The 26101-nt window shown below is 37.0% G+C and overlaps 4 protein-coding genes and 3 pseudogenes across 4 annotated transcripts; 4 read left to right on the forward strand and 3 right to left on the reverse strand.

The window, feature by feature from the left end:
* Positions 1-46: 46 nt before the first annotated feature.
* Positions 47-25561, forward strand: LOC116294167 (cysteine--tRNA ligase, cytoplasmic). The gene is made up of 23 exons (XM_089026481.1): positions 47-375; positions 1320-1408; positions 1795-1891; positions 2164-2415; positions 3308-3358; positions 3618-3707; positions 4242-4330; positions 4500-4621; positions 5363-5466; positions 6095-6135; positions 6569-6656; positions 6814-6921; positions 7707-7832; positions 8908-9005; positions 9083-9123; positions 10071-10219; positions 11714-11782; positions 11874-11955; positions 12942-13022; positions 21296-21366; positions 22359-22418; positions 23015-23098; positions 24213-25561. The coding sequence occupies exons 1-23, from the start codon at positions 178-180 to the stop codon at positions 24360-24362; spliced, it is 2340 nt and encodes a 779-aa protein (XP_088882607.1). The 5' UTR covers positions 47-177; the 3' UTR covers positions 24363-25561.
* Positions 13364-13941, reverse strand: LOC116294168 (histone H3). Its single transcript, XM_031701713.2, has one exon. The coding sequence runs from the start codon at positions 13923-13925 to the stop codon at positions 13515-13517; it is 411 nt and encodes a 136-aa protein (XP_031557573.1). The 5' UTR covers positions 13926-13941; the 3' UTR covers positions 13364-13514.
* LOC116294171 (histone H4) lies at positions 14447-14932 on the forward strand. Its single transcript, XM_031701717.2, has one exon. It carries the CDS (start codon positions 14447-14449, stop codon positions 14756-14758), a length of 312 nt encoding a protein of 103 aa, XP_031557577.1. The 3' UTR covers positions 14759-14932.
* LOC116294169 (histone H2A pseudogene) lies at positions 16230-16860 on the reverse strand (annotated as a pseudogene).
* On the forward strand, positions 17017-17456 carry LOC116294945 (histone H2B.2 pseudogene; annotated as a pseudogene).
* LOC116294943 (histone H2B.2) lies at positions 18742-19731 on the reverse strand. The gene has a single exon (XM_031702639.2). The coding sequence runs from the start codon at positions 19701-19703 to the stop codon at positions 19332-19334; it is 372 nt and encodes a 123-aa protein (XP_031558499.2). The 5' UTR covers positions 19704-19731; the 3' UTR covers positions 18742-19331.
* On the forward strand, positions 19889-20444 carry LOC116294170 (histone H2A pseudogene; annotated as a pseudogene).
* Positions 25562-26101: the final 540 nt, after the last annotated feature.

The raw sequence follows: 26101 nt of genomic DNA on the forward strand, positions 1-26101 counted from the left end.
CGGGGAGGCTGGTGACTATATATATTCCCATTGAACATGGCGGACGAGTAGAGAAGGAAATTTTGCCGGTTGCTTGTAATCTCGTCCAATTTTTTACCACTTCTACACAATTTAATAGCTTGAATCTTTGCACAAAGCGTCCTCAGCCTTCCAGCTTGCAATCAGTGTATTTATTTAATGCGAATACTTGGACACGCAAGATATTTTGGGAATAGTTTGAACTGTGTTCTACGAAGCCGGGTTTGTAGTTCCATAGTAAAATTTTCTTCAAATCCGAACAATTATTACGACATGTCAAATAAAAATTTACCAAGCTGGCGCCAACCTGAAGGTCATGGAGAATTAAGAATCTTCAACAGCCTGACAAGAGAGAAGGTAGGGATTATTCCTTGAAGTTTTTCTGATGCAATCCAATAGTTTGCCTCTAGGAAAACACTCAAGACTTTGTGGTCAATGAAAAGTGACTGTCCTTTTTGACCAATAAGAATATGCTTCGTTGTATATCTGTAGTAATCATTGAACTCCCAATTTTATGCTTATTGTTTGATTACTTGCTATATAGCTTGCTATAATTTTGAACATCTTTTTTAAAAAAAGTAATTTTTTTTAAAAACTATTTTAAATTTTCCTGTTTCATTTTGAAAAGGGTGACTTTTGTATGGATGTACGTGTGGGTATATTTGATAAACCTTGGTATCTGTTTTTCTTTCATTTTCAATCCTTCCTTCTTTTACTCATTTTTTATTTTCATTTTGTTCTTAATTTCTTTTTAATATATTTCTTTCCCTTCATACATTTATTCTTTTTTCATGCTTTCCTTCTTTCTTTCTCTTTTTCATTCTTTCTTTCATTCATTCATTCATTTTTCCTTTATTTATTCCTTTAATTTTATTTACAAACCAATGATTTGTGTCTTAGTTACTAAAGACTATAATATACTCCACAAAAGTAACTCAATTCTGATTAGACAAGATGAGTACAATTAAATCCCAAATTGTACACTGCAGAGTCCCTATGAAGTTGCTCAATTTTGTTGAGCATATCATAAACAAAAACTCACATAACCTTGTCGTATATTTTAAAATTTATGTAACAGTTAAGAGTTCTCAAACTAGACTCGCCTAAAGGATCATCCAATTTTGAAAACTTTCAAAACATCATTTGTACCTATAAATTCTGAATCGTACTCAAGATCATGAAATAATATACATTTGTCACTGCCTCTATTCATGAAACATCACCGTCTCAATACCACAAAACACACTGTTTCCCTTGGCCCCAGTCAATGCTTTGTTATATACCAAAAATGTTTTTTGTAGAATTTATTTGTGCCTCAAAGTGGTAAGAGAGTGACATGGTATGGATGTGGCCCTACAGTTTACGATGCGTCGCACATGGGACATGCAAGGTAATAATTATGTAAATAGCCTGTTACGTAAAAGATCAATTTACTTGGTACTACTCTGGAGATGACATGCAAGCCATTATTTAAAGAATAAATCGTGGCCCTTCATTTAGAAAGGCCATGAGTTTATCTTTTTTTTTTGTATGATTAAGTGCCACCCTCATTTAAAAAGTTGTTTGTTTGTTTGTTTGTTTGTTCCTTCTTTGTTCCTTTGTCCGGTTATTGTTCATGTGTTTGTTTGTTCATTCATTCATTCATTTGTTTGTTTGTTTGTTCATTCGTTCATTCATCCATTCATCCATTCATTCACAATTCAAAATGATATTATATACGATTATGTAGCCAGAGACTGCACATCGCCTGACTTAAAAATTATTGCTTTTGTTTAGGAGTTATATTACCTTTGATATCCTACGTCGAATTCTTCAATCCTATTTTGGTTATGATGTCTTCTATGTCATGAATATTACAGATATTGATGATAAGGTTTGTATAATTTTTTTGTGCATACATTGTAGTTCCTTTCTCGTTCTAATCATCAACCTTGGACTGATCTAAGTCAGGGCATGGCTGACTCACAGATCAAACCTTGAAACAACCTCTGGGCTGATCTAAGTCAGGGCATGGCTAACAAACAGATCAAACCTTGAAACAACCTCTGGGCTGATCTAAGTCAGGGCACAGCTAAGTCACAGATGTGATACTAAGTACAGGAAGTTATAAATTATATATCCTTAATTATTATTTTTTTCTTGTAGATTATTCACAGGGCACGGCGAAACCATTTGCTAGAAAAATATATTGAGAAGCAAAACACACCAAAAACAGTTCTCACTGATTTAGAGTCTGCCCTTCAACCCTATATCATCAAAATGGAATCAACAACCGACGAGGACAAGAAGAATATGTTAACTAAAATTATTGCTCAAGTAAACACAAGCAAAGAAAAGTTGACCAAGCTAGTATCTAGTGGAACAGCGTCTGCTGATGATATCGAGACTGCTACTAAGGTGATTTTTATACTTTCTATGCAGACCTTTTATAAGGTTTTATGTAGTTTAATAAACGAGCAGGAGTGTTTTATCAGGTATAAAACACGAGGCGCAGCCGAGTGGTTTTAGACCTGATAAAACACAATCTGCTCGTTTATTAAACGGCTTAAAAAACTTTCCATGATGTGTGTATATTGTACCGAATTCTTTACGCAATGAACCAAATTTGATAGAGAAAATCCAAGTTAAAGTTTGTGCAAATGAAGACGAATCTATATCAGATATAAAACCTCCTTCATGGTCCTGATTTCTATTGTGTTTCCTTCATGAATTATTAATGAGTTTTTAAGTACTGTTTAAGACATTTAATTCCAAAGATTTGGGCATATTAATGTTGTAAATATTAATATGCCCAAATCTTTGGAAATAAAAGTCTTTAAAATAAACCTCTTTACGAACTCGAGGCGTAGACGAGAGTTTGTATATCGGATACAACACGGACACGAATACTGTAGATTGCTTATCAAACGTCTAGGTTAGTTCCTTTGTGTTTCACTAAAATTTTCAAAATTAAAGTGAATCTGCCCAAGAAAATCCAAGTTAAAGTTTATGCAAATGAACACGATTCTGTATCTGATTTACAGAACTCTTCATGGTCGTGATTTCTGTTGTGTTTTCCTCATGAATTATTAATGAGTTTGATAAGTGATATTATTATTTACAACATTCAATGTTACTAAAATAGGGTCAAGGTCACTCAGAAATAGTATAGCTAATCTAGCTGAATGGCTTACAATTTAACATAAAAGCATTACATAGAGGTTGTGAATATATAAGCTTTGAAATAGAGGTTTTGAGGGATTGAATATTGAAAAACACTTAAGATTGAAGTTTGGGAATTTTGTTGCAGGATGTGTTGACAGATGGCGCTGACCCACTGTCAGCCTGGCTGGACACAAAGGTATTTGATAGAAATATTATATCTATCTCTTAGCCCAAAATCCTATTCCATTCCTTTCCATTCAATTTCAATTTATTTCATTCTGCCTCAGACAGGGCTTATGTTCTGTTCAGTTACTGTGTTGACATCCTATTGTATCCCATTCCATTCCACCCCATTCATATCCTATTCTATTCTGCTCTGCTCTGCTCTGCTCTATTCATTCCATTTATATTTTATGCACCGCTTGTTATACTCAATGTTTGATTTATTTGTCCAGTTTGGTTCAGACGTAACAGATCACCACATCTTTGCTAAACTGACACAATACTGGGAAAACGAGTTCCACAAGGACATGAAATCATTGAACGTAAGTAAAGCTTTATAAACCCCTTGCATTGATTTCCTAGAGGAGTTGTTATGGGGGACAAAACAATAGACCATCTTTTCTTATATGCAAAAACAATCAATTGTTTTGTCCCCCAGAACAATTTCTCTTGGGACTCAGTGCAAAGGGTATGTCTTTACATAGGCCTCTCTTAGGCAGTGTTTTTTTAAATAATGAAAAAAAAAATGTAATTCATTTAACATTGAGCTAGAAGTTGATATTTGTGGAGGGAAGAAAACTGAAGAATTCAGAGAAAATTCCCTTGAAGCACAGGAGAGAACCTGAACTAGAATCTCTACTAACATACAGTACTTATGACACTGTGGCCAGGCATCAAACTTGAGTTGTATTGTTGAGAACTGCTGAACTTTTAGGGATCTTTGAACACAATTGTATTATTATTTTATTTTATTTTATTACGTGCATGTGATCATATTACATGTTTCATGTGCGCTATAAATAATAAAGATTATTATTATTAATAAAGATTATTATTAATTTTGGATTGATTGACAGGTACTGCCTGCCGATTGCTTGACAAGAATCACTCAATATGTCCCTGAAGTTGTTTCGTTCATAGAAAAAGTTATTGCCAATGGCTATGCGTAAGTACAGTGCATAAACATTATTTATAAATATATTAATCTCATAAAATATTTGAAATATAATGCACATGAACTCAAGTGCCCAACTAACTGAGCCCACTGGGAGGCAATCAAATTCAATGTGATTTTTAAACTTGTCATTTAACTTCTCGAATCTTGGTTCCACTAGGTATGAATCCAACTACTCTGTGTATTTTGATACGATAAAGTTTGGTTCCAGCGAGAAACACAGCTACGCTCGTCTTGTTCCAGAAGCTGTCGGTGATCTCCAGGCACTAGCTGAAGGAGAGGGTAAGTGGGTTAGAAATTTAAAGAGTATATCTTATAGAGTATATCTTATAGAGTATGTATTATAAAGTATATCTTATAGAGTATGTATTATAGAGTGTATCTTATAGAGTATATCTTGTAGAGTATGTATTATAGAGTATATCTTATAGCTGAGTATGTACCTTATAGAGTATAATATCTTATAGAGTATGTATTACAGAGTATGTATTATAGAGTATATCTAATAGAGTATATCTTATAGAGTATATCTAATAGAGTATATCTTATAGAGTATATCTTGTAGAGTATATCTTATAGAGCATATTTTATAGAGCATATCTTATAGAGTATATCTTATAAGGGATATATTATAGAGTATATCTTATAGGTGAGTATATCTTATAGAGTATGTCTTATAGAGTATGTATTATAGAGTATATCTTATAGCTGAGTATGTACCTTATAGAGTATAATATCTTATAGAGTATGTATTACAGAGTATGTATTATAGAGTATATCTAATAGAGTATATCTTATAGAGTATATCTTGTAGAGTATATCTTATAGAGCATATCTTATAGAGCATATCTTATAAGGGATATATTATAGAGTATATCTTATAGGTGAGTATATCTTATAGGTGAGTATATCTTATAGAGTATGTCTTATAGAATATGTCTTATAGAGTATATATCTTATAGAGTATATCTTATAGCTGAGTATATCTTATAGAGTATATCTTATGGTGTTTTGTGTTTTCAGGAGAGTTAAGTCAAAACCTTGGTGAAAAAAGATCTGATAGGGACTTTGCTTTGTGGAAGGCAAGCAAACCAGCAGAACCTGCATGGGATTCCCCCTGGGGAAAGGTGTGTTTAATCAAGGTTATCATTGTCATCTATCTTGCTACAGGATGTTCATGATAGGAGAAGGTCTAAGTGAACATCTTAAAAATTACTAAGCTGTAAATGGTAGTTTAAGCTGGAGAATTTTGCTCATATGCTGAAGCATTCTCCGATAACTGATCCTTAACCCTTTCACTACTAGAGCGGCCAAAAGCTGCCAACCAGAAATACTACATTTTTGCAAGAGCGGCCAAAAGCAGCCAGCAGAAAGACCTTTATGCTTTTCAATTACCCATCCCCTAGGACATTTCTATGTTTTGAAACATGTGGGCTATTGTTTTTTGGATCATTAACCAATCAGCTTCTATCAACTGCTTTGATGTGTGTTATAAGGCCTCAATATCTACTGAGCATGTGTTTTTCATTGTGATATTGAGAAATAAAAAACACCCTAATTATGTTCCAGGAAGAGCCTGTGTTGGACTCTTTTAGCCTCTAGTAGTGAAAGGGTTACATGTAATGAAACCCCTGATCTTAACTTTTTTATTTCGTTCTATATTCTGTCAAAAATGTATCATGGCCTTGTCAAACAGGTATAAAATAGCTATTAATGAGGTGTTGTTTTCATGTTTTTCTTTAATATTTATTTTAGGGCCGACCAGGATGGCATGTTGAATGTTCTGTGATGGCAAGGTATTATGAATGAATGAATCACTAAATAAAGAGATGGATGGATGGAAAACAAAACGACAAATGGATAGATGAACAGGCAGAGGGAGAGAGGGAGAGGGAGATGGATGGATGGATGGATGGATGGATGGATGGATGGATGGATGGATGGATGGATGGATGAATGGATGGATGGATGGATGGGTGGGTGGATGGATGGATGGATGGTTGGGTGGGTGGGTGGGTGGGTGGGTGGATGGATGGATGGATGGATGGATATACATCATGGATGAAAGATGATAAACAGAGGAAAGGAGAGATGGTGATGATGATGATTGATGGCAGACAGACAGACAGACAGACTGATCGCAAACATTTCAAACTTTTCCAGACAACTTGTTTTATTGGTCTTTCAATTCTCCCAACCATCTTACTAAGATTAACTTCTTTATTTCAGTGCCGTCTTAGGCGATTCTATTGACATCCACACTGGAGGAGTAGATCTAAGGTTTCCACATCATGACAATGAACTGGCACAGTCAGAGGTACGCTGTTTTTAACCAATTCCTCCAGTTTTCCGTGGTATTATTCATATTGCATTTTTGAAGTTCGTGGACATTGATTCAAGCTCACCTTGAAGATACCACGATTTTTTATTTTGGTGTATATGATATCACATACATGTATTTTGTTTTCACCCAGGCATACCATGGAACAGACCAGTGGATACACTATTTCTTACATGCCGGACATTTAACCATCGAAGGATGTAAAATGTCCAAGTCTCTGAAGAATTTTATTACTATCAAAGTAAGTACAACAGTAAAAAAAGTAGATTGGGTATATGTGACATGATCAGAGCATGTTCACATCCTACAAAACAATCACAGTTTATGATTGATGCTCCTGTAGCCAATTAAATACTTGACAATGACACTGTGAGTCACAACCAATCAGCATCATCTTCTACACCATTATTATCTTCATCACCATCATCATCATTACCATCATCATCATCATCACCACCATCTTCACCACTATCTTGACTTCCATCACCATCATCATCACCATCATCATCATCACCATCATATTCACCACTATCTTAGTTACTACCACCACCATCATCACAATCATCATTACCATCATCACCACTATCTTCACATTATCATCTTTGCTATCACCACCATAATCATCGATATCAACACCATTATTAACACCATCATCATCACAATCAATGTCATCATCACTATTGTCACCAACCTCATCATCACCACCACCATAACATCACCACCATCACCACCATCACCACCATCATCATCATCACCACCATCATCATCATCACCATCATCATCACCACCACCATCATCATCATCACCATCACCACCATCATCATCATCATCATCACCACCACCATCACCACCATCATCATCATCATCATCATCACCACCATCATCATCATCACCATCTTCATCATTACTATCATCACCATCATCATTATCGCCATCATCATAATTGTAAATAATTATTCTCATGGTTAATCCTCTGGGGATATTATACTAGCTAGTATATAACTAGTCCACCATCTATATCTATAGGAAGCTCTCCAGAGGAACACCTCAAGACAAATAAGGCTGGCATTCTTACTGCACACATGGAATACTACTCTGGACTATAGTGAGAATGTCATACGAGAAGCTGAACAGGCTGAGAAACTATTTAATGTGAGTAATCTAGGAAATAGGGATTCATGGATTCACACATACTGATTATTTGTTTCAATGTCTGATACTCCTCTCACGCATGAATCCAGGACTTTCACTAGATGGCTTCAAACTTCCGAACTGAGCCAAAAAAGGCATTGCAATTTGGCAAACCAAAAAAACTTGTCCTTTAAGGGGTTCGATAAAATCAAGTTGATCTAACACACCATTCTCAAAATGACTGACAAGTGCATGAAAATGAGATTACCTGGTCTTTAGTTCAATAAAAAGATATAAAAGCACATGATTAATGCGTTTATAGAAGAAAAGTATAGACTGAAATTGGCCTTTTGTTTTGACCTGAATTCATGCTATCCACCTTTATTTTGAATGAGCAGCCTTGCTCAGCCTTGCAAGATGACTTGGTGACCTCATTTTTGTGCTCTCGTCAGCCATTATGAGAATGGTTGTATTGGAGGGGGTTTGTAGTTGCCATCTGGGGGTTTGATCATGGTTTGACATTTAAACTAAGAGAAATATCACTTGTTTCATTATGTATTCTTTGCCTCGTGTGTGACAGCCTGAACTTTAAATGTAAAATTTAACTTGCGAATCGAAAATCCAGAATGCCCCGCCAATTTGATGAGGATTTAAGATGGAAAATGGTATTTCAGCGTTTGTTTTATGCCAGAACGTTTGAGGAAACATGATATTTCTTTTAGTCTAAATATCTAAATGTGTAAATGTGTAAATGTCTTTTTTCGGTGGACAACGTTAATGACATTCACTGTATATATATAGTTATAAAATACAATCTATAGTTTGTTTTTTTCTAATGTGGTTTTTGACATATATATATATATATATATTTATATTCTAGGTCTAGATAATGCGCATTTGATCATATTCACGTGTTAAAGTCGTGCTTTATAAATTTAATAATATTATTATTATTATAGGTTCAGACAAACCTCCCAAATGCCCTCTAGATCTCTATGTTGATTTTTATGGATGGAAAAACCAGAGACCCCAGAGAAAACTTGTTAATTTAGCTCCTGCTAAAAACGTGTGTTTTTTTGTTGTTGTTGTTTTTTAGGACTTCTTCCTCACGGTAAAAGACATTCTTAGGAAACCAGAAGAAATGTCACCCAGTTCCCACAATTACAAGAAGCTCGAGATGGAACTCCAACAAAAGTAAATATTGGATTCATCAAAGAGTGTGTGAGCTGAAGTTTTCATTGTATTGCTAATACTAATATTTTTTACTCCAGATTTCATGAAAGGAAAGATGGTGTCCACCAGGCGCTGTGTGGTAAGATTTCTCAAAGGGGCTGAAAGACACCTCATCTTTTACTTTACATTTTGGGATATTTTCTGGAACTGCCCTACTCTACTTGACCTGCTCTATGCTCCATCAGGGGATATTGCTGAAACTACACAACATACCCTCCTCAGACCCTCTTTACCCCTTGGTAGTACCAATCCTCCTCCATGGTGGAGGTATGGATATTTTCTGGAACTGCCCTGCCCTACTCTCCCCTTAGTAGGTCTCAACCACTACATGAGGAGAAGTGGATATTTTCTGGAACTACGCAATATACCCTCCTCAGACCATTCCCACCCCTTGGTAGTATCATCCTCCATGGTGGAGGTATGGATATTTTCTGGAACTGCCCTGCCCTACTCTCCCCTTAGTAGGTCTCAACCACTACATGAGGAGAAGTGGATATTTTCTGGAACTACGCAATATACCCTCCTCAGACCATTCCCACCCCTTGGTAGTATCATCCTCCATGGTGGAGGTATGGATATTTTCTGGAACTGCCCTGCCCTACTCTCCCCTTAGTAGGTTTCAACCACTACATGAGGAGAAGTGGATATTTTCTGGAACTACGCAATATACCCTCCTCAGACCATTCCCACCCCTTGGTAGTATCATCCTCCATGGTGGAGGTATGGATATTTTCTGGAACTGCCCTGCCCTACTATCCCCTTAGTAGGTTTCAACCACTACATGAGGAGAAGTGGATATTTTCTTGAACTATGCAATATACCCTCCTCAGACCATTCCCACCCCTTGTTAGTACCAATCCTCCTCCATGGTGGAGGTATGGATATTTTCTGGAACTACACAATATACCCTCCTCAGACCATTCCCACCTCTGAGAAATTCCAATCCTATTCCATGGGGGATGTATTTGTATTTTATTTCGTTCTTTTTCTGGATGTATAATTATTTATTTAATATGATTTTTACAGATTCGATTGACACTCCTGGAGCTCTGCGTCAAATGCAAGACTTAGTCAAACTGTCCAACATCTACATTGGCAACAAGAAGCAATTGAATGAATCACCAAATCATGATTTACTGAAAGGAATTGCTAAATATCTGACCAACATGCTCCGAGTAAGAGAGCAACTAGTGTTTTCCCATTTAATAGACCTTTCTCATAAATGGCTGCCAAACGCAGTTGGGACTAGGAACAATTGATCAATAAAAACAATATGATCTTTTATGTCAAAGTCATTTATCTCAACAATATGAGTCCTCTTAAGCATCTCTTGAAGTAAGGGTGAATGACTTTGACATAAAAGGTCATACTGAGTAGACTTTGTTTCCTGAATCGCTTCCATGTAATTGTCGCTAGTCCCAACTGCGTTTGGTGGCCATTTATGAGAAAGGTGTATAGCACATGCTGTCACACAAAGGTTAATTTTGTCAAACTCTGCAAAGACCCAGGAATCACATCGAGACCCCTGGGTTATAGGCGAGTGTATTACTTCCCTTGATACTTTGATGCTCCATTTAAATGAAGGGAGACACTCAACAAACTCTACTCCCATTTGATAGCAAACTGAAACCCCAGTGACTTTCACAATCTATTTTATTGTCATTTCAAATTGTATTATTATTATCATTATTATTATTATTATTATATAGAGGATATTACATGGGCTCGTGGAGATACAAAATTTATCTTTGAGTGTTAAAAAGATCTCTCACGAGTGAGCGCAACGAACGAGTAAGAGATTTTCGACACGAGAAGATAAATTTCATATCTCCAAGCACCCATGTAATATTCTGTTTATTATATATTTATCGATAAAATCAACTTAATAAGATTTTTATTATTATAAAAAGTTTTTATTCTTTTAAATATTTTAAAATACCTATATTTCTCCTTTTCGAAAAACTGATAACATGTTATTTCCACATGTGAAAATATCATTCAATCTGTTTATTTAAGCTATTAGTTTGCAAATAAAAACTTATAATAATAAAAAGCTTATTAAGGTGAATTTATGGGTAATCATATAATAAACAGAATATTACATGGAGGCTTGGAGATACAAAATTTATCTTCTTGTGTTGAAAATCTCTCACTCGTTCGCTGCGCTTACTCATGAGAGATCTTTTCAACACTCGAAGATAAATTTCGTATCTCCGCGCGCCCATGTAATATCCTCTACATATTTTTTTATTATTGATATCATTATTCCTTTATTGCACAGCATAATAAGAATATTACAAATATAATTATACAGCTTCTCATTAATCCCGTATAGGTAACTGTCCAATTATTTCCTTAATTGGACAGGTCTTGTTGATATGGGATTAATTAGGCAGCTATATAATTAATAGGTAATGGGATTTCATGCTCCCCAATCAAGAAATGATTAGACTCGAAAAATTCCTCTGCCAAATTGAACTCGGCCTACGGCCTCATCCAATTTTGTCAGTCCTCGGAATTTTCCTCGTCCAATTATTTCTTAATTGGACAGCATGGAGCCCTATTACATATACTTATTATTACTGTTATTATTATTTTTGTTTTATTATAATTATTGTTATCATTATCATTATTATTATATAATCCCTTAACCTATATTGTTGTTTTAGATATTTGGTGCTAATGAAGGCGAACAAGAAATTGGCTTTTCTGTATCAGGGCAATCAGCGACTGGAAATGTAAGTTCACTTTGGAGTAGGGGGTGAATAATTCCATATGTTGAGTACCACATCACACCATAACTGGTTGATTTTTATAATTCCATTACAGCATGAAGAAATTGCCCTTCCTTATGTTCAACTGCTGGCTGACTTCAGAGAAGAAATCAGAGCAATAGCCAGAGAAGAGAAAGGTATGCTATCACTTTATAATGTCCTGAGGTTGGCCACTTAATTTAGGTCCTACTACAAGAAATGTTTCACTCTGACGTCACCCTATTGATCAAAAAATATACAATCAATGTCATTAACGTTGTCCACCGAAAAAAGACATTTACACATTTACACTTTTACACATTTAGACTAAAAGAAATATCACGTGTTTCCTCGAACATCCTGGCATAAAACAAACGCTGAAATACCATTCTCCATCTTAAATCCTCACTAAATGTTCAGGCATTCTGGATTTTCGATTCACGAGTTGAATTTTACATTTAAAGTTCAGGCTGACGCACACGAGGCAAAGAATACATAATGAAACGCCTGATATTTCTTTTAGTCTAAATGTGTAAAATGTTCGGTGAACAACGTTAATGACATTGACTGTATTTTGTCTTATCAAAAAATAGTTTGTACTCAAATTTTCGATAAATATTAGTAAAATCATAAAATTTCGTGAAGATTATCCTTAATCCAGAGAATGTATTCATTTTTGAACCTTCTAGATTTTACAAACAAACCATTTATTTCATTGTAAAATTTTATACAGCTATTTCAAACCCTTTTGCCTTGAAATGCAATATTCTGTACGTATTCAGTATTCAGTATTCAACCTTTTTGAAATAGCTGTATCTTAAAGAATCTTATCGAATCTTATCTTTGATAGAGTTTACGTGCGATCACAAAAAATTGCATTACATCGTAAACCTCTATCCTTAATATCTGAGAAACCTATAGGAATCATTTTCAAACGCCATCCTGGCTTTACCCTGTTGTCCAGAGGTTATTTATTATCGCTCTGGCATTTGGTTTTGTTTTCTGGTTTCGAAGGGAAGTCGCTCGCTCTTCACAGAACGAAAACGAAATATAACGGACAACCTCTGGAGCCCATAAATTCGACAGAAGTTTTAATTGTAATTGCGTTCATTCTAATTTATTGTTGTTTTGTTTTTGAATCCAGTTCCAAGGATACTAAAAGCCTGTGATAACCTGAGGGATGAGAGTCTACCTAACCTAGGAGTGAAGCTGGAAGACCAGGAAGGTAAGGAAAAATGGCGGGAACTGTTATTGAAAGAAAATCTTAGAGTTTGTTACTTCTCTCCATTGATTTGGGACTAGCATGAAAATCATCCGAATATTAATTTAGCTTAAACTTTAATGGAATAACCCTTAAAGGTCTAATAATCACTGGTTAAAGTTACTAGGAAAAAACTTTAACCAGTGATTATTATACCCTTAAAGATTGTTCCAGTGAAGTTTCAGCCAAATTAAATTACGGAAGATTGTCGTGCTACTCCCCCTTGAAAAAAAATCTTTATCACTTCTCTCCATTGATTTGAGGGTTTTTCTCTGGTTTTCCTCCCTTCATAAAACCTGATCTGATTATTGAATGCCATCTCCGGAATTCAATACATACAGAATTTAACACATATAGCATTAATTAGTCAATATTCAATAGAGGCATATAGATCTTTGATTTTGAATGATGTGGTGGCTCTTAAAAGAGCCGTTGTTTTGTAAATGAGTTGAGAACTTATGCTCTCTCTCCACGGATTCGGCGGGCAAGCTGAATGTCCTTGGGCATGATGGTGACTCTCTTGGCGTGAATGGCGCACAAGTTGGTGTCTTCAAACAGACCAACCAAGTAAGCTTCACTAGCCTCCTGAAGGGCCATCACAGCTGAGCTCTGGAATCGGAGATCTGTCTTGAAGTCCTGAGCGATCTCACGGACAAGACGCTGGAAGGGCAGCTTGCGGATCAACAGCTCGGTTGATTTCTGGTAACGACGGATCTCACGAAGAGCGACGGTACCGGGCCTGTAACGATGAGGCTTCTTGACTCCACCAGTTGCTGGGGCACTCTTACGTGCTGCTTTGGTGGCGAGCTGTTTTCGGGGAGCTTTTCCTCCGGTAGATTTTCGTGCGGTTTGCTTAGTACGAGCCATGTTTCTTGTAGATTCCTTTGAAAATTCAAGATATCTCGTAAAAGAAATTTGGATTTTTATATCATCGCGCCTGGAATCTGATTGGTCGAAAACAACGAAATCTGATTGGTCCTTGGAAAGTCTGTTCGTCTTACCCTGCTTGATCCTCAAAGCTTCATAACATTCAAAGCTCGAATACCCTGCTAAAAACTTATAATTCATTGACTTCTTGCTCGCAATAACTTTTATTTTAAGACGAAAAAGTCGTATGACCGTTCTTCAAATGAAAGCCAAACGAGACGGCTACAAAAATCTACCACAAAATTTTGGCGCGAATTTTTTTTGAATGTATGCGGATCAAACTGCCGCATAATTTGTTGTGATTGTTTCAACGTACAATTAGTTTCGTTGCTGAACGGATGCTGGACTTTGACCTAGGGCTTAATCAATTTTGACTGTTTTCTTAAGCGTACGCATTAGCCGTATATATTTCAGAGAATTCGGTTGGAAGTTATTCATCAATTTGAAATCCAAAATTCAACATGTCTGGTCGCGGTAAAGGAGGAAAAGGTCTTGGAAAAGGAGGCGCTAAGCGTCATCGTAAGATCCTTCGGGACAACATCCAGGGTATCACCAAGCCCGCCATCCGTCGTCTTGCTCGTCGTGGTGGAGTCAAGAGAATCTCTGGTCTGATCTACGAAGAGACCCGTGGAGTCCTCAAGGTTTTCCTTGAAAATGTCATCCGTGATGCTGTCACCTACACCGAGCACGCCAAGAGAAAGACCGTCACAGCCATGGACGTGGTCTACGCTTTGAAACGCCAAGGACGTACCCTGTACGGATTTGGTGGTTAGATGAGTTTCTCATCTCATTCACAAACAACGGCTCTTTTAGGAGCCACCACATATTAATAAAGTCTATGCCTCTATTATGCTTAAATGAATATGGTATGATTACCAGAAATGATATCTTCAATACCATGTATTCGATGCGAAAGCACCAGTTCTCGACAAGACGCGATTACCAAAAAAAAATCCCCTTAATAATAAATGATACTCACATTGAGCTGTTCATATCCATATTTATATCTTATTTACTACATCTCTTGATTAAAACATTGCATTCAAACTTAGTATTTCCATGCGACTTGAAGTTGTGAAAGGCTTGCATGACACTCTTCTTCAGTCGTTTCATCTAAGGCTCGTAATTTACCTATTTACGCATGTTCTTATTTCTATGTGTGGTCGATGAGCTTTACGTCGAGAAAGTCACTTTCCTCTCGAAAGAGATACATTCCACACTTTGTAGATACCCTAAAACGACCTCTAGGCTTTCTCTTACACCGAAAATTATTTCGCGATAGTTTTTTCACGTTAACAGGCTTAATAAAGAATATCACTTAGAGTGCATTCAGTCAAACTGTTGAATAGTTAGATAAATTTATCTAACTTAGATAACTATTTAGTTGACGTCACCTAAAATCACGGTAAAAGCGCGCCAAGTAATGGTCATGCTAATCCGGGGGGGTTGTTTTACCAGAGAATGAGTGAATAGACATTCATTTGTATCATCGTTTCTCCCCCTGATCTCAGTAGCTGTTTACTCGTAGTTTCAAATAGCTAAAATAGTAACTTACACCACAGGCAGCCCAAACAAGGTTCCTGTGTATGGTTTATAAGGGAATGTATGGGAGTTATGATAAAGTCATTACAATGAAATGTTTCACTCAACAATTTGCCTCAAAACTTGCTGCAGTCGTTGCTTTTACTTTGTTCAGTCTTCTGACGACGTTTCAGCGCGATTTGAGGCCGTTTAGAGCTGCGTCGGTGTTTCTAATGAAACAGTAATGATAAAAAAGGTAAATTATACACCGTGAAAAGATGAAAAAACTTACTGACGTTTCGGACGCTAGTCCTTCGTGGCGTTTTTTTACTACGACGAAGGACTAGCGTCCGAAACGTCAGTAAGTTTTTTCATATTTTCACGGTGTATAATTTACCTTTTTTATCATCATATCAATGGATCATCAATGGATCCTTCTTTTTACTAACAATGTTTACGTAAAGATTGAAACCATTGTTTAGCCAGTTTGGTCTTTGGAGTCTTTAGATGGTGATACTTCTTTCCTAACTTCGTTACAAACAAATTATCAGGACAAAAGTTTTATTTTAAAAAAAAACCTATTTGGATAACTTCCATTCTCGATGAATACTCCTTCTTACTAATAACAACCTCTAGCAATCGACGTAGACTGCTTAGCTCTTTATGGTTTTCGATTGATTAGTAGAGAAATCGAAGCTGGGGTGGTTATTTAAAGGGAAAAAATAAAAAAAATAATTGTCTTAATAACTGTATTTTGGGTTTTTCATTTAGCATAAAATCATGATCTTTGTTATCATGTCGTGGCTCCTAAAAGAGCCGTTGTTTTGTGTTTTGCAAACAGTTTAGAACTGTTTACGAGCTTTTCTTTTCGGCCTTCTTGGGAAGAAGAACAGCTTGGATGTTGGGAAGAACACCACCTTGAGCAATGGTGACTCCACCAAGAAGCTTGTTCAACTCCTCGTCGTTTCTGACTGCCAACTGCAAGTGACGGGGGATGATTCTGGATTTCTTGTTGTCGCGGGCAGCGTTACCGGCCAACTCGAGGATCTCAGCGCTCAGATACTCGAGAACTGCAGCCATGTAGACTGGAGCACCAGCACCAACACGTTGAGCATAGTTGCCCTTGCGGAGAAGACGATGGATACGACCGACTGGGAACTGAAGCCCTGCACGGGATGATCGAGTTTTGGACTTGGTGCCCTTTGCTTTACCTTTACCACGACCAGACATTTTTTACGATAGATTTTCGGTTTGCTTTACGAAAGTCAAGATGTCGAAATAATCAAGCGCCAAAAAATTTATACTTCGGTCACTGCACAATAAGGATCACAATCCACCAATAGCAAAAACCCTTCCTGACACCCGATCTTATTTCCATATGATCTTTGATGAATTATTTACTATGTCTACACATTCAACCAATCACAGAAAGATCATTTCGATCCGCATACTAAGTAATCCATGCTTAGAATGATATAAATACGATATACACCGAAGTCAACATCATATTCATATCTGAATTCGACGAACTCGAGAAACATGCCTCCAAAACCTGTTGTTGGAAAGAAAGGTGAAAAGAAAGCCGGCAAGAAGGCCGCTCTTGGTGACAAGAAGAAGAGAAGATCTAAGAGAAAGGAATCCTATGCCATCTACATCTACAAGGTCATGAAGCAGGTCCATCCTGACACTGGTATCTCCAGCAAGGCCATGAGCATCATGAACTCCTTTGTCAACGATGTCTTCGAGCGCATCGCTGGTGAAGCTTCCCGTCTTGCTCACTACAACAAGAAATCCACCATCACATCTCGGGAAATCCAGACGGCTGTTCGTCTTCTTCTCCCTGGTGAACTGGCCAAGCACGCAGTCAGTGAAGGCACCAAGGCTGTCACCAAGTACACTAGCAGCAAGTAAACAGTTCTAAACTGTTTACAACACAAGACAACGGCTCTTTTAGGAGCCACCACATGATTAGAAAGATCATGATCTAATGCTAAATCGAAAAGAACCAGAAAAACCAATAACGCAAAATGAGAAACCTCAAAACTATAACGAACAGTCTGACTGACAAACATCATACATAGACAGCAAAATTGTAATTTTCCACACCACATGAAAGAATAAAATTTTATTTCATTGAAAACGGGAAATACTAATAAGTATGAGTAACGTGTATATGAAAAAAATTGAGTAATGTTACTCAAATAACATTAACAGTAGCATTACTCAATTTTTTTCATATACACGTTACTCATACTTATTAGTATTAGTATCTTGGCAGAATCTCTGCTAGCAGGAAACTTTGCTGTCACATAAAGAAACCACAAACCTTATACCAGTATTGTGGAACCTTTTTGGCTCAAAAGAAACAAAAAAAGAAAAAGAACTTTATTTCTGAGTAAGTTGAAAGAAGAATTAGAACTATATTCTAGCAGAGAGTCTATGGTTTGAAGACACGTTTCATCATGTAACAAACCAAACCTACCCAAACTCACGTGTAGGTGGCGTGGTGTGACGGATATTCTTTGACAGAAGCTTGATTCACTTTGCGTGTCACGATCACGGACTTAGGAGAGAAGCTAAGCTCTGAACGTGAAAAGAAACCTCCCTCAAAAATCTTTAAAACTTTTCTCTTAGTTTCATGATACGTTTTGCACGTCAAATACAATAAAGCTTGTTCATGCTCTAATACAGCGTTACGGTACCAGTTACGACAAATCTCAACGTTCAGAGTTGAAAGGACCGACGTTAAACACTAGAAATCCTAGCAATACGATCTAACTTTAATTATTTCTGATTAAAAAAACTCTAGGTGGTTGTTTCGAACTTCAGTTAGCTGAAGAAAAGGTGGCTCGTGGTCGTCTTTAAATGACTGCCATATTTGATTTTTGGCGGCAAAAATGCAAATTACCTCTGCCACCGCCGCGTCACATCAACGGTTAATTTAGGCGGCAAAAGATAGTCACCGACAGTGAGCACCGCTTTGTATGGATGCTTTAGAAGATGCTTCGTTTCTGAATACTTCATAATTACTGTGTTTTGGGGTTTTCCCTTTCTTTTTCGTTTTGTCAAAATTAAAGAAAAAAAATACTTATACTTTGCAGTACTTCGTACCTTCAAATTTTGAAACAAATATGATCAGGGCACATTTTGAAGTTTGAATGAATTTAAGTTATTATGATTTGTGAAGGAAGAGAGACCATAAAAATACTCTAATCAAGAGTCCCAGCAAACTCTATTCAAACTAACATGCAACAAACTTTAATTATTCAAATAAGATGTATAAGATATTGGTAGAGAAACCTGAGACTAAAGAAATGAGTTTGAATGGATTTAGCTTATTATGATTTATGAAGGTAGAGACCACAGAAAATACTCCAACAAACTCTTTTTAGATAAAATGTTGGTAGAGAGACCTGAGATTAACGAGATGAAAGCGCTAAGATATTTTAATGTCTGATTGAATTTAGCTTATGTTTTATGGCCATGTTTTATGAAGGGAGAAAGACCAGAGAAAACACTCGAATAAAAGAAGATGTTGGTAGGGAAATTTGAGACTCCAGAGATCAGTGTATAAGTGTAGTGAAGAAAGGCAAGACGACAAAAAAGGCAACGGGTCAATGTTGTCAACGGAATAAAAATGTCGTAATTTCTGTTTTGACGACACAAGAGGCAACTGGTCAATTATTTCAAGGGATAAGAAGGATAATATTGTATATTATTTTCTGTTTTAAATGTTTGGTTTAGCATAAGACCATGATCTTTGTTATCATATGGTGGCTCCTAAAAGAGCCGTTGTTTTGTATTTTGCAAACAGTTTAGAACTGTTTACTTGCTGCTAGTGTACTTGGTGACAGCCTTGGTGCCTTCACTGACTGCGTGCTTGGCCAGTTCACCAGGGAGAAGAAGACGAACAGCCGTCTGGATTTCCCGAGATGTGATGGTGGATTTCTTGTTGTAGTGAGCAAGACGGGAAGCTTCACCAGCGATGCGCTCGAAGACATCGTTGACAAAGGAGTTCATGATGCTCATGGCCTTGCTGGAGATACCAGTGTCAGGATGGACCTGCTTCATGACCTTGTAGATGTAGATGGCATAGGATTCCTTTCTCTTAGATCTTCTCTTCTTCTTGTCACCAAGAGCGGCCTTCTTGCCGGCTTTCTTTTCACCTTTCTTTCCAACAACAGGTTTTGGAGGCATGTTTCTCGAGTTCGTCGAATTCAGATATGAATATGATGTTGACTTCGGTGTATATCGTATTTATATCATTCTAAGCATGGATTACTTAGTATGCGGATCGAAATGATCTTTCTGTGATTGGTTGAATGTGTAGACATAGTAAATAATTCATCAAAGATCATATGGAAATAAGATCGGGTGTCAGGAAGGGTTTTTGCTATTGGTGGATTGTGATCCTTATTGTGCAGTGACCGAAGTATAAATTTTTTGGCGCTTGATTATTTCGACATCTTGACTTTCGTAAAGCAAACCGAAAATCTATCGTAAAAAATGTCTGGTCGTGGTAAAGGTAAAGCAAAGGGCACCAAGTCCAAAACTCGATCATCCCGTGCAGGGCTTCAGTTCCCAGTCGGTCGTATCCATCGTCTTCTCCGCAAGGGCAACTATGCTCAACGTGTTGGTGCTGGTGCTCCAGTCTACATGGCTGCAGTTCTCGAGTATCTGAGCGCTGAGATCCTCGAGTTGGCCGGTAACGCTGCCCGCGACAACAAGAAATCCAGAATCATCCCCCGTCACTTGCAGTTGGCAGTCAGAAACGACGAGGAGTTGAACAAGCTTCTTGGTGGAGTCACCATTGCTCAAGGTGGTGTTCTTCCCAACATCCAAGCTGTTCTTCTTCCCAAGAAGGCCGAAAAGAAAAGCTCGTAAACAGTTCTAAACTGTTTGCAAAACACAAAACAACGGCTCTTTTAGGAGCCACGACATGATAACAAAGATCATGATCTTATGCTAAATGAAAAACCCAAAATACAGTTATTAAGACAATTATTTTAAAAACAGTTGTAAGTAAGTAAAGACCGCGTAAATATTAATAAGGTTTAGTTAATAACGTTCTAAACGTTGTTATTTTGGGGGGTGAAGAAGGTGATTAAACTGAATAAGTGTGTCATATGATAGTATAGACACTATAAACTCTAAAAGCAAGGAAACACTCGGCTATGTCTCATGTTCCTAAACATGCTACTCTCATGTCCTACATCTTCCAGCATGTTTACATCACAGTACAAAGACATAAGCAGCCGTTTTATAGAGTGAAGGCATTACCCGTGTAATAGTCATTGCATAGAGAGTCTGAACCCAGGTGAACGAATGTTAATCGAAGTATTATGATCATCCGCGTGGATGTAATCCTGAGAAGGACTGTTTGATGTGACTGATGCTTCAACAACTTGAGTTGAAGTTATCTTCAGAGAGTGAAGTGAAGAATAAAGTCAGATTGGTCATATTTATACTGTAAATAGTCAAATAGACAAAAAAGAAAACGATAGAATTAAGTTTCTAGTACTGGTGTATTAGTCTAATATCTATTTCACGGATTTAATGACTTCATGATCACTCTATTGCTTTTATAAAATAAGCCAATCATAATTGTTTTAGTTACGTTATACATATTTTTGTTGGTTTTCCTAGCTCTTTTTCCTTTATTTCGTTTGACAGTGATTCACACCTTGACATTTTGAGATAATTTGATTCTATCATGAAGGAGAAAGAGGAAAGAGTATATGTGAAAATCAGGATTTAGTTACAAATTACGTTAATGTATTTATCCACAGGAAGCAGTAAAGCTGTAATCAAGTTTGTTGATCCTGAAGTCTTGATGAAAGAACGTCAGCAACAACTAGAGGTATCATTTTCTGACATGAATGGACAAGTTATGACTAGGCTCTGTAGCTAGCCCTAGGGTATAAGGAGAATGTCACTCGGTGCCCTGATCCCCCATATTCTAGGGATGGGTATCACTTGAGAGAGGAAGAAGAGGGTTCCCAAGGTCAGGGAAAAGTCAGTGAACTCTGAATTTTTTTGCGAGGGCAGGGAATTGTTAGGGAATTTTGATTTTGGTCAGGGAAATTTACAATTTATTAAAAAGTCATCATTCTCAAATTGAATCGTTTTGGTGATAATTATGTAATTTCACTCCAAAACCAAAAATTCCCAAAGGTTCCCGACATTATCGATATATGTGGTATCTTTCTTTATGTGGATTTCCTGTGGTGAAACGTGAAGAGATGAATTTGGTACCAGTTCATTTATTTTGTAATTCAAAACGTATAGATTTATAGTTATTTTACATTAAAATGACTAAACAGAAATGTGCCTCTTGGTCATTGAAAAATTGATTTTGTTCAGGGAAAAGTCAGGGAAAAGTCAGGGAAAAGTCAGGGAAAAGTCAGGGAATTTTCCTTTTTCAGATGAGTGAGAACCCTGAATAAGAGAAAAAACATTTGCTTCTCTCCCGTGCTTCAAGGGTATTTCTCGAGGCTCTCCAGGTTTTCCAGTTTCCCTCAGTTTTCCCACAAAAATCAATTCCATCAAAAAATTTAAACAGAAGTCCCTGGCTTGGGAGACTTATCAATCACACTCTGCATAATCAGTTTAAAACAAATTTACATTTCTACATTTTTGTGCCAAAAAAATACAGTTGGCTTGGGATTTGTCCGGTGCACCTAGGGACATAGCTACTTCACAGGCTACTAGGTATACCCCCTGGATCCACCCCTGCACTTACACAGCACCATTCCTTTGAATGGGGAATTACATACATATTTTCCATAACCACATTCATTTGCGAATCGTACTAAAAAAGAATTTTGAAATTCTTATTTCCAACATTTCCAGGAACAAGAAAGTAAGAGGAAGCAAAAGGAAGAAGCTAAAAGAAAATTGGAAGAAGAAAAAGTAAGTTTGGTGCAAATTCCATTATCAATTTTAAGAGTTACAGTGCGACGAGCAAAAGTATGACCACATTTAATGTATCAGTGTACTCATATACACAGGCTTTTTACTGCCAAAAGAGCTTTTACATACCTTTTTTGGTCAAACCAGCCAGTTTTGCATGGGAGTGTGTCGGTTTAACATACAAAAACCAGTACATAAAAAAGTATGAGAAAATATTATCCATAACCTAGGTACACAAACTGAAAATGATCTAAATCCATAATTTTATTATTTATATTTCGGCTGTTCTCAATAAAAGCTAATCTATCGCCTCAAGGCCGTAGCCACCAATACGGTTGTTCCGAATTTAACCGCACCATGTTTTACCTTCAGAACCATTTTTCCACTTCTGAAAAAATATTTATTACGCATGTAAATAAAAAACAGGACTGCCCTTTTTATTGCTCCTTAAGATAAAGAGGGCACAAAGGGTCTTTTGGTGACCATTAGTGAGAGGAAAAAACAAATTTGGTGCACCCAACAGCCCAACTCCCATCACAATCCCATAACTATTTTTTGTCTGAATTCACTACTAAAGTATCCCATAATTTTGCCAGGCTGCCAAAGAAGCAAAGGCTAAAATTGCGCCATGGGATATGTTCAAGCAGGAAACTGATAAGTACTCTATCTTCGATGAACAGGTTTGTATCATTTATCTGCAGACAAGGGTGGGTCCAGGGGGAGAATTGGGTAGCTAGCTACATCCCTAAGATTCATGTAAAATATATACACCTATTTCAGAAATCGTTGTCGCACCAAGAGCCTCAAGTAACAAGCCAAGGCTCCAGAGAACGTCAGTACTTTCAATTATAATCTATTTATTCATGGTTCATGCAAGTGGCTATAGCTCTCCACTAATTATCATCTCAAGCAGCCTTGCTTGGAGCAATTTGAGAAGTCAATAAATGAAAATGCTCCATGAATAAACTAATTACAGCTATAAAAGTACCAGCGTTCTCTGCGGTCTTGGCTTGTTTCTTGAGGCTATTGGTGCGACAACGATTTCTGAAATAGGTGTATAATGGCTTTCTAGCCAACAGCCAACCCCTTGAAATCATCCTGGATCTACCAACCAAGCCCCTTCAAGTGTAATGTAAAATGTATCCTATGAGCGCTCTATGCAGCCAGATTCAGATGTACAAAATTTCCATTGCCAACCTCCTATCCCTATGTAGACACACAAGAGGCACCCCAGCTATTGACTGCTCCTATAGACCTCTTGCAGCACGTCAGAATGCAGCTCAATTTGGATGACACAACAGGAGGGTTTTCAATTCTCAGGAGATTGAAATCTTTTTGTTTTGCCCTTAAAGTTGAGCTGCTTTGATGTCACATTCAAGAAGTCTATATTCTATAAGTGCTTTATGCAGGCTTACAAGAGTTCTGGTGCCAAGCCCCTATCCCCTCAACCACCTAGCCACTCTCCCACCCACCCAAGCAATAAAGTCTTATATTAGCCCCTTTCTTTTACAAGTATTTGAATGGCACTAATTTCTCCCCTTTTTTTCTAGCCTTTTTGAAGCTTCTTCTTTTCTTCCCTCTATTTCCCACCCCCTCCCCTCTAAAATTCCACCACCCTCGTTCTGTAGCCTAGCCTCCTTCGAAGAAAGTGTTAGGGTCGTCAGTCAACGCTTCTCTTGCGTGACGACCCTAACAACGTCTGTGAAGGAGGCTACCTGTAGCCCTTCGTAAACTTCAAGGTAGAAGTGACCCCTTATTTCTTGTTCCTCTAATCGTCGACAATCTTATCCCCAGGGTATACCGACCCACGACGCCCAAGGGGAACCAATAAGCGCCAAGCAAATTAAAAAGCTTAAAAAGCTGTACCAACAACAGGAAAAACTCTACAACAGCAAGGGGCCTGGGGCCAGTAAAGAGAATGGGTCCGCCAATGGTGGATCATAAAATTATCACGTAACCGTTGGATCAGGCGAGATTAGGTGTGATTAGGTGAGATTTGGACCAGCAACAGGCCTGGCCAGAAGTTCATAATTAGATCTAGTTATGAACTTCTGGCCTGGATGAGGTTAAAAGAAAACAGACCTCTTCACCTTGGGTTTAATACTTTCCATTTTCAGACCACATGTCATTCCCTTAAATATAATTCCTTCGTTTAGCGATTGCGTAGGAGAAGACAAGTGAATGTGGATGCATCTCAAACGAAAAATCTTATTCTGAAGAGAATGACACGTGTTTTGAAATGGGGGAAACATTACGCCCAAGGTAAAGTGGTCTATTAGTGGCCATTTAGTGAAAGTAGGTTGACCGTAGTGCTAGGAACAATTCTTCTCTTCCTTCCGCAGTGGACACCAGAAACAAAAGAGTTAACCCTAACAATAGGATCATCCTACCTAAATGTAAACGACCTCTTTGAACAAAATGCGTATGACTCCAAAAAACCGTGCATGACAGAGTTGTGATTGCGTGACCTTTCAAGGCATGGCCTCTCTATGTTGGCCAATATCAAAAGAGCCGATTCGATAATCTGCGGGGCAGGGTGACTACGAATTAAACTTAATCTTAATAACCTAAAAATAAATTCTCATTGACATCAAATCCTCAAAAAAATTTTTTGGTTTCAATAAATCCCGAATATAGTTACTTATTTAAATGTGATTTATTTTATCGAATGCGCAGGGAATGATTGAATCTCTCGAGCGAGATACTCATTACCATCTTTTTAAAGTAATCGACGCCAGATTGAATTGCAATTTAAAACATAGTTAGGTTGATTTTTAGATTGAAATTGGAGAATATTTCTTTCCATTTAGTTTTTGTCTCAAACTTCGTGGCTTGTAACGTTTCAAAAATATGCCCGCAAAAAAAAAAAAAAAAATAATATATATATATATATATATGTACTGTTTGATAAACGAGCAGGAGTGTTTTATCGGGTATAAAACACAAGGCGCAGCCGAGTGGTTTTAGACCCGATAAAACACGATCTGCGAGTTTATTAAACGGCTTAAAACACTCCTGATGCATGTTCTCATACTGTACCGAATTCTTTACGAAATGAACCAAGTTTGATAGAGAAAATCCAAGTTAAACTTTATGCAAATGAAGAAGAATCTATATCAGATATAAAACCTCCTTCATGGTCATGATTTGTATTGTGTTTCCTTCATGAATTATTAATGAGTTTTTTAAATATATATATATATATATATATACACTCGATTGCAGAAACGTTGTAGTATACATTTATACAAATATCTCATTTATTCAGTATATCTAATGATATGCATAATACAAAATAACCATTTCCAACGCTTAAAGTGCTACTACGACGAAAATCGCTCAAACTTGGATTCAGCTGAAACTTCCTAAAAATACTCTTTTAAGGTCCAATATTCACTGTATGAAGTGTTTTCTCGATATTCAGGACGAAAGTATGATATTTTTACGATTATTTTTTGGAGTCTGTGACGTCATACACTCAACATCGAACATCGCTCCATACATTTCTTTGTAGTTTATGATCAAAATATCAGTAGTAAAGGGAGAAAGAAATACCCAAACACCCCAAAATATAAATCATAGTCACAAGTAATGTGAAATAAGCACATTAGCCACCCTTTGGGCTTCATAGGAATAAAATAAATTAAGGATTTATATACAAAGAAATGTATGTAGCAATGTTT

The sequence above is a fragment of the Actinia tenebrosa genome, unplaced genomic scaffold, assembly GCF_029948245.1.
Source record: "Actinia tenebrosa isolate PJP-AT-01 unplaced genomic scaffold, QUT_ActTen_1.0 PGA_scaffold10__47_contigs__length_13832649, whole genome shotgun sequence".
NCBI lineage: Eukaryota > Metazoa > Cnidaria > Anthozoa > Actiniaria > Actiniidae > Actinia > Actinia tenebrosa.

Coding starts and splice junctions, on each gene's coding strand:
- LOC116294167 (XM_089026481.1), top strand. CDS start 178: ATGCGAATACTTGGACACGCAAGATATTTTGGGAATAGTTTGAACTGT. Junction 3,708..4,241: donor AGGACATGAAATCATTGAAC/GTAAGTAAAGCT, acceptor ATTGATTGACAG/GTACTGCCTGCCGATTGCTT. Junction 6,657..6,813: donor ATGAACTGGCACAGTCAGAG/GTACGCTGTTTT, acceptor GTTTTCACCCAG/GCATACCATGGAACAGACCA.
- LOC116294168 (XM_031701713.2), bottom strand. CDS start 13,925: ATGGCTCGTACTAAGCAAACCGCACGAAAATCTACCGGAGGAAAAGCT.
- LOC116294171 (XM_031701717.2), top strand. CDS start 14,447: ATGTCTGGTCGCGGTAAAGGAGGAAAAGGTCTTGGAAAAGGAGGCGCT.
- LOC116294943 (XM_031702639.2), bottom strand. CDS start 19,703: ATGCCTCCAAAACCTGTTGTTGGAAAGAAAGGTGAAAAGAAAGCCGGC.